This window comes from Rhinoderma darwinii, chromosome 2, assembly GCF_050947455.1.
Source record: "Rhinoderma darwinii isolate aRhiDar2 chromosome 2, aRhiDar2.hap1, whole genome shotgun sequence".
NCBI classification, from domain to species: Eukaryota; Metazoa; Chordata; class Amphibia; order Anura; family Rhinodermatidae; genus Rhinoderma; species Rhinoderma darwinii.
In genome coordinates, this window is record NC_134688.1 from 98761668 (window position 1) to 98770878 (window position 9211).

General features: G+C 43.7%; 1 protein-coding gene across 2 annotated transcripts in view; it reads left to right on the forward strand.

Moving 5' to 3' along the window:
* Positions 1-4845, forward strand: part of CDK4 (cyclin dependent kinase 4) — a 94752-nt gene extending 89907 nt beyond the window's left edge. For both annotated transcript variants that reach the window (XM_075851957.1, XM_075851958.1), the window contains exons 7-8: positions 350-485; positions 3770-4845. In XM_075851957.1, coding sequence (XP_075708072.1) covers positions 350-485; positions 3770-3910 — 277 coding nt within the window. In that variant the 3' untranslated portion in view covers positions 3911-4845. The remainder of the gene's footprint in view (positions 1-349; positions 486-3769) is intronic.
* The last annotated feature ends 4366 nt before the right edge of the window (positions 4846-9211 follow it).

Sequence of the window (9211 nt, forward strand, 5' to 3'; positions counted from 1 at the left end):
GTCCTTAAGGGGTTAAATTAGGCAAGCTCTGGCAAGTCATAATTTATAAATCATACGAGAGATAAAATTCACTGTAGTTCTAATATTTAGGCAATACATCCTATGGAGTATCGCTCACTGGGTGTGTGAAATTCGTTAAACTCTGGAATATTGTAAAATGTCATTCAGTAGTGAAGTTTTTCTTGAAGTGCCCATGCACACAGACGTTGCCTCACATGGCAACAGGGCAAAGTATCTAAAAAGTTATTCAACTTTTTAATTTTAACTAACATTTTGTTAAAATGTGGAATTAAGTACTAAAATGGAGGTAGCTCATGCCGTATCTTCCCCAATTGTCCCTCTTTTGCAGTATGATTGGACTCCCGTCCGAAGAAGAATGGCCAGAAGACGTCACTCTGCCACGTTCAGCCTTCTCACCAAGGAGTCAGCAGCCAGCAGAGAAGTTTGTTCCTGAAATTGATACCATGGGGGCTCAGCTTCTGCTAGTAAGTATTGATGTGTGTGATAATTCTCATGCACCCTGCCATGTATTGTGCAATATATTTTTGGTTCCTTTACACTTAGAATTAATTTACACCACTTCCTGTTTTAGCATTGACTATTTGCATCCTAATAGACCAAGTCCTTGGGAAAAGTGGCACAAAGGGGGTTTTCAGGATGTATATCAATATCCGATCTGGGGGTCCGACTACTGGCACCCACACCAATCAGCCGATTGAAGGGGCTGCAGCCCTCCGGTGAGCGCTGCATTCCCTTTATAGTTTACTAGTCGTAGCTCCGTACATTTAAGTGAATGGGACGGAGCTACAATACCACGCACAACCACTACCAAATGAACAGAACTGTGCCTGATAAACAATGTAGGCGGTGGAGTCCTTGCTGTGGCCCCGTCTTTCAGCTGATCAGTGTGGATGTACGTCATTACATTTTAAAGTCGCGAGAAAACATTTTTAGATTAGTTTTCTAGCACGGGGAACCACAAAGGCCTTCAGGGCTGTCCGTAAATAATGCCTGTCAGATCAATGCTAACTTGTGTACCTCAAAATGACGCCTAAAAAATCTTCAACTTGTCCCACTAAAAAAAGAAAGGCCTCAAATAACAAATTAAAGGGAATGTGTTGCCAGAAAAACATGTTTTGTTTTTTTTTAATTAAACATTTAGTGTGTGGGTGATTTAAACATTGTTCAAATTTTTTTTATTTTTTTCACGAGTCAGGAAATATAAATTAATTCTAATTTATAATATTACCCATTTCTGGTCACTAGATGGCGCTCTTCCCAAAATTGCAGCATTGCAAAATTGGGTAAAAAGCCCTCGCTCTAGTGAGCTCTCAGCATCCCCCCCTCCTTTATCCTGGCTAGTGCCGGGATAAACGAGGGGTTTGAACGGTGTAACCTCCTACACTGTGTGTCGCCATTTTTTGAGCTAACACACAGTGTAGTAGGTTTACATACAGTAGTAAACATACACAAACACGAACATACATTGAAATCTCTTACCTGCTCCTGCCGCCGCGGCTCCCTCCGGCCCGTCCGCTCCGTCTGCTGCCGCTGGTCCAAGTGCACAAGTCCGGAAGCCGCGACCGGAAGTAGTAATATTACTGTTCGGCCGCGACTTCCGGTCCACAGGAAAATGGCGCCGGACGGCGCCAATTTCAAATGGGACTGTGTGGGAGCGGCGCATGCGCAGTTCCCACACAGACGCCGTACACACAAGTGAATGGGACGGGAGCCGTTTGCAGTCCCTATGGGACTGTGGCTGCCGTATTCCATGTCTGTATGTGTCGTTAATCGACACATACAGAAATGGAACAAAAAATGGCAGCCCCCATAGGGAAGAAAAAGTGTAAAAATAAGAAAAAGTAAAACACACAAATAAATATAAACGTTTTTAATAAAGCACTAACATCTTTAACATATAAAAAAATAATTTGTGATGACACTGTTCCTTTTAAATGTAAAAACAGAAGTTATGGCTGGCCGATATTAACACCTTAAGGACTAATCCATTCGAAGTATAAGTTACATTAGGTATGTGTTTATCAAATGGTTAAAGGATAAGGATTTTAAGCACAAACATGATAAAACACTTTTTTTTGTGCTTGTTAATGCTCTCCTCACAAATGCATAATGTCACCTTCAGTAATATATCCGGTGTCATGCTGCTCTGCTTGACTCTGGAGAGATTAGCATTTATCTGATCTGCAACATCCAAAGATCTCCATACAACAATTTCTTAAGAGCTGGTTGGATACTAATGACAGTACAAGGACATATTGTAATGATTAACACCGATTCGTCGGGCACAACCTAAACGGCCACTGCTCCCTTCACTTTCTATGGGGCTGCTGGAGATGGCGCTCGGCTATCTCTGGCAACCCCATAGAAAGTTAATGGGGGGTGGCTAAGGATGCACAGTACCCCTCCACTTATAAGGGGTGCACAGACGGCCAGGTAAGCCTGTTCTCGTACTCCAGGTCAGACCCCCCCCATCCGATCACATATTTTGTTACCTATCCTGTGAGTAGGGGAAAAATATTGATTATGGGAAAACCACTTTTAGGCTTTATTCAGACGAACGTGTATTATGTCTGTGCTACGTGTGTGGAAATCACGCACGTCGCACAGACTTATGTAAGTCAATGGGGCCGTTCTGACAGGTCGTGATTTTCACGCAGCGTATGTCCGCTGCGTAAAACTAACGACATGTCCTATACTTGCCCGTGTTTCGTGCAGCACACAACCATTGAAGTCAATGGGTGCGTGCAAATCTCGCACGGCACACGGAAGCACTTCCGGGTGGCGCTCGTGATTCGCGCTACAGTTGGTAAAGAAGTGAAGGGAAACCTAAAAGCCCCTCCTCCTTTACGGTGTCGTAACATCAAAACAGTGTGTCATAATGATGCCGGCTGTGCGAAACATATACATATACAGATGCCACACTGAACTTTTGCGCATGCAAAACGCAGCTTTTTTAGCGCGCGCAAAACTGACATGTCTGTGTGAATAAGGCCTTAAAGTGGTTTTACATGGGCAGATGTTTACTGCCCATTGACAATACAGCTTGTTGATAGACGCTCGATTGGTCCATTCAAAAGCAGCTATGTTCGGAAGTATGGGGAGAAACGATCGTTACTATAATCATTCGTCCCCATACATTTGTATCGTCTCAACTACACGTCCCTTTTACACGGAGAGATGTGTTGCCGACTAGACCACATTTATGGCCGCACCCAATCAGCCGTTGAATGATCATTTGCTCGTTCAACGACCGATCATTGTCCCGTGTAAAGAAAAACAAAACAACACTTTAGGCTCTGTTCACATCTTGTCAGAACCCTACATTTGGCTTATGTGCCAGGAAAGCTACGAGCACATACGCAGAAAGAATCTATAAGCCCCTATTCACCCGACGTATGCCAAAAATGTGCCCTTTTGGTATACGCCGTTCCGGTCTGCATTGGAATACCTTTTGTTTGGCAGCATAGAACATCGTAGTAGACTACGCTATTCCATAGAAAGGTATACGGTTAAAAAAAGAAGAAAAAGTATACATGCAGTATATGGGTCCATACAGTGGGATACAGCACAACTTAGTCTGAGGTATATGTTGGGGAATAATCCTTAAGTAGGGCTCTGCTGTGAACCGAGAGATAGATATCTAATATTTATTTTACTGTTTCATACGATGTGCGGACATGGACATAATAATAATGGTGGACAACATATGGAATAGCAAATACTGACAAGGTCTCCTTTTTGTTTCCAGGAAATGTTAGCCTTTAACCCCCTAAGACGCATATCTGCCTCGCAGGCTCTACATCACACCTTCGTCACAGAGGACCTCGAGGCCTGTTCCACCCCAGAACCGTTCCCACATACACGTGCCACAGCAGATGAAGTGAAGTGAATATTCGGTGGATGCTGGGCATGTCTGTTTTTTTATTTTTTTAGATTATCAATAGAAGATTGATTATTATCATGACACTACCAGGACCTACGCTAGCGCCGGCTCGTGCAATACATCTGCCAATGAAATGTTTTAAATGAAAGCGTGCTCACAATGCTGAGCTACCGCGAACTGACGTTGTGCAATGCACGGACCGGCAATGTGTCACTATGAGGACTGATTAGAAGACGTGATTTTTCTATTTATAATGTTTTTATGTCATAAGCTGTTTTATGGCGCTGCTGCCAGGTATTCTACAGATCATTACGTTAGGTCTTGACAATGTGTTCAGTTTTGAGCTACAGATAAAAACTTTTATACTCCGTGATAGAGCAGACATGTTACGCTTTCCACACGTGGTTTTCTTAGTATTTATTCCAGGCTCCTTGTTCTGCTTTTTAAATGTTCGTTTTCTATGGAGATATGGAATAAAATTTAAGACACTTGCGCCGGCTGTGGTAACAGAGGTACCAGAGGGGAGATTGGATCAATTATTGCAGGCCCAGGTAACTCAATCACCTGCCGCGAGCTATTGGGGCAGGCTGGAACGTGTAGTCTCGCAGCAGCTGAATTGTACACTTTGCCTGCTTCTTTTGGCTCATGTTTTACTATTAAAGACGGACTTGATCACACATTTCTATAAATTCTGAAACCGTACAGTAGATTTGTATCTGTGTGTAGCTGGGATATGCTCCAATCTAGATTTTACCTGTTCCATAGTTCGTTAGTCGTTTGATACCTCATGTTTCTCCAATACAGATAACAGAACTTGTTTTCTGCAACATCATTACATAAATACAAGGGTAAAGACACAAAAGCAATAAAGAATAGGCAAACTCTAAATAAATAAATAAACATATGCAGAGGCTTCATTCCAATGTAAGGCTATGTTCACACGGAGTATTTTGGGGGAGGAATATCTGCCTCAAAATTCCGTTTGGAACTTTGAGGCAGATATTCCTCTCCCTGCACGCCGATTTTCGCGGCAATTATCGCGCCGTTTTTCACCCGCGGCCATTGAGCGCTGCGGGCATAAAACAGCGAGATATACGCTTTCTCCTGCCTCCCATTGAAATCAATGGGAGGTCGGAGGCGGAAGCGCCCGAAGATAGGGCATGTCGCTTCTTTTTCCCGCGAGGCAGTTTTACTGCTCGCGGGAAAAAGACGCCGACGCCTCCCATTGAAATCAATGGGAGGCGTTCTCGGGCCGTTTCTGCCGAGTTTTGCGACGCGGTTTCCGCGTCAAATTGCAAAATACCCCGTGTGAACATAGCCTAAGTCTGATGTTACAGCGGTGGCTTCCAGAAACACAAACCCTCTTGGCTAAGATCAGTTCTATGCATTAAATTGTACTTGAATCCGTTGTCGTGCTCAAATTTGGAGCCGTGCAATGTTCAGCAGCATGTGGATGAGTCTATTTTTTTCTTTCTTTTATCCACTTGCCTGCCCCACAGCCTTCTGATGCAGATTTTCCGCTTGCAAATCAGGATGGAAAATCTGCAACAAATCTGCTACATGTGCATGAGGCCCAAATGTTTACAAAAGGTGATACTTTCTATTGATCAGTTGTCATTCCATATGAGAAGAAAGCATGACTGTACAGGACCTACTATTCTGTGGAGCAATGCATGTCCAGTACAGCAAGGACTGCCATGAGCCTAATCTGAACACGCAGTCCATGCAGCTCCTTGTGATATTTGTCACTAAGCCAAGAATCCTTGAAACCGTATGTGATGAAATGTGCCACAAACGGCAGCGTTTGAAAGAAAACATTTATTTTTTAAATTGGGACAGGTCTATATTGGATTTTGTGATGTAGAGGTGTTCTTGTATTTGGCCCTGTTCACATCATGTTTTTTTTTTTTTACCTATGTTTGACGTGTCTGTAAAGTGTAGGCTGTTAGGGTATGTACACAGGCTTACTAAAAAAAACTCTCAAAATACGGAGCTGTTTTCAAGGAAAAACAGCTTCTGATTTTCAACCGTTTTTTTTTAGCAACTCGTGTTTTTCATGGCCATTTTTGGAGCTGTCTTTCTATAGATACTGGAAAAACTGCTACAAAAACGTCTGAAGAAGTGACATGTACTACTTTTGTTTTTTTTCAAAACTCCCACGTCAAAATACGGCCCCTCGGAACAGACAGCTGGTTTTCGCTTTGAAATCAATGGGCGGATGTTTGGAGGCATTCTGCTTCTGATTTTTTTGGGGCGTTTACGGCCAAAAAAAAGAGCCGAAAATAAGCAGTGTGCACATACCCTGACAGTGGCATCCACCACCCGCAGGCGACCATGTTTAAAAATAAATAAATATATATAATTTTTTTTTATTTATTTTTAATGCGTTGGAGTATATATTACATTTAGTTTACTGCAAAGATAAAAGTATGTATACTGACAAGAGGACATTAGGAGGACACTGTTTGGCCTCCATCTGACAATGGAGCTCTATGGATATATGTAGCTTGTACGTCAGGAGCTTTCCCGAAGTACGCGCTAAATGTAAGCAAAGAAGTGATGTGAGCAGGGCCTTACGGTGGCACACTGGTCCCCACACCCACCCAACAAAACAAAATAAATAAAAGGTAGAGTGATCTGTCAGATATGTCTGCTGTCCTGTCTGAGAGCAGTATAAAGTAGTGACAGGCATGCTGATTTCAGTAGACTGTCACTTAGTAAGGTGCAGTAGTTTAGGAGAATTGACATGATACACTTGCGCTGCACTTCCAGCAATGCAGAATTAGTCCAATGCTATGTGCACAACTTTTTTTTATAGTGATTTGCACCAAAATGGCACGGTTTAGCCACAGTCATGGCAAAATAAAAACAATTTTGAGTCCGTCATAAATAAGTGCAATAAAATTATACTCCATGGGGCAGGTTTACTAATGTGATTCTTCCTAGACCTTGTAAAATGTGGCAAAATTTGGCGCAGCCAGTTTTAGGCTGATTTATGAAGCAAATGTGCACAAAAAAAAAAAATGTTTGTGCCTCACTAGACCCTTTTCTAAAGGGTTTAGAAAAAGGGGCATGGCTTAAGATGTTGCCGTGCGCCATATGTAAACTATACCAACAAAAGGTGGTACACTTTTCTCTTCCGTATAACATGTCTAGCTAAATTCTCAAATTTATCAGAGAGCGTGCCCCACTGTTGTGATTCATTTGGCACATCTTCTGACTGCCTGGTCCAAATCTTAGACAGCATTAATAAGTGTTGCGCCTCACTCCAGACCAATCTGAAAACCTACAAAAAGAGGAGTACCAAAAAAAACAGCCCTGAATTGTTAAAATGTAATAGACAATTAAAATCAGATCATGAGCCCCCACAGAAAAGATGACATTACGGGGGCATTTAAATACATACTATGAGTGAGGGACGAGCGAGGAAATTCAGCTGGAGGTGTGCATCTACCACCCCTTAAAGCAGGGGTCTCAAACTCGGCCGGGTAGGTGGGCCGCATATAGAAAAAATGTGAAGTGGTCGGGCCACATTACTTTCAAATTTGATACAATACAAAATTATTGTTAATCAATTAGTTATTTGAACTACAATAACACTATAATAATACCGCTAGGTTTAAAATTTGAGAGATTTTTCCTTGTGCTTATTTCAACAATCCAGTTTAAGTGTTGCTAAATGCAGTCCGGCAGCTCAGTTAGCAGCGTTTGTCAGACACACATGTCGAGATTGGGCAGCCCCTTTTTAGATAGTGCCACAGTGCCCTCTGTAGATAATGCAACACACCCCTAGATAATGATAAACTGGAGAAATATATACGGTGAGTGCCTCGTATATTTCTCCTGTTCATCATCAAGTTTTGCATACGTGCTTTATTTCTTATCGATGAGCACCCTGCCGGCAACAATCCTGACAGCTGTATCCCATGTGTTTTGAGCCACACTACTTGCATATGTGAGTCTATGTTTTGCCCTGTACTTGGAGCAGTGCCAACCCTCTTTTTTTACTCCCTTGAATCAACACCTCTAGATAATGTCACAGTGCCCTCTGTAGATAATGCAACACACCCCTAGATGCTGCCACCGTGCCCTCCGTGGATTCTGCCGCGGTGCCCTCCGCAGATAATGCAGCGGTGCCCTCTGCGGATGCTGCCGCGGTGCCCTATGCGGATGCTGCCGCGGTGCCCTCAGCAGATGCTGCCACAGTGATGTCAGGGGCTTGCCCAGAGCTGGAGTCCCGGAGCAGAGCCGCTTCTAGCACTCTGCCTGGGATTCCAGCTCTGCTCCTGACATCACTGTCCATATATGGACAGAGATGTCAGGGGCAACCCCAGAGCTGGAGTCCTGGGCAGAGCGCTGGTAGGCTCTTCCTGGGACTCCATCTGTGCTCCTGACATCACTGGGACTCCTGCTCTGGGGAAGCCCCTGACATTATTGTCGATGTATGGACAGCGATGTCAGAGGCTTCCCCAGAGCAGAGCCTATACTAGTGCTCTGCCCGGGACTCTGGCTTTGGGGGAAGACCCTGACACACTGTCCACATATGGACAGTGATGTCAGGGAATTCCACAGAGTTCCGGAGCAGAGCCTGCTCTGGGGAAGACCCTGACACACTGTCCATATATGGACAGCGATGTTAGGGAATTCCACAAAGTCCCAGAGCAGAGCCTATACTAGCGCTCTGCACGGAACTCCGGCTCTGGGGAAGCCCCAGACATCGTGTGTCCAAACATGGACACCGATGTCAGGGAATTCCAGAGTCTCGGAGCAGAGCCGATACTAGCGGCTCTGTGTCCCGCGGGCCGCGTGCTTGAGACCCCTGCCTTAGAGCATCTGGCAGGGAGATGAGATCGGTGTGAATGGTTATTAGGAATGGACTGAAACAGTCTATTGTAGAAAGCCATTGTGTGCGTCGGGTTTCAGGAGCAGGCAGCATGAAGTGTTCCCCGAACAGATCAGCAGTATTCAGTGTGAACAGCGTTGAATATGGATTTTGCCTAGCAACAGCCAGTAGCTGAGGATGGGGCAGCAGTTCAGGAACAGTTTTACAATAAAGAGGTTGAAATGGATAATAACGTATATTGCAATATTTCTTGAAATCACCTGCCTTATATGTTAAAAGAATAAATAAAAATGAAGTGATCGTTACCATCTAACAAATATTTGTTGACCAAACATCACCCTAATGCATTCTAATGTGTATGGCCACCTTAACCCCTTCCCTCTTTAGCCACTTTTGACCTTCCTGACACCCTAATTTTTCAAATCTGACATGTTTCACTTTATGTGGTAATAACTTCAGAATGC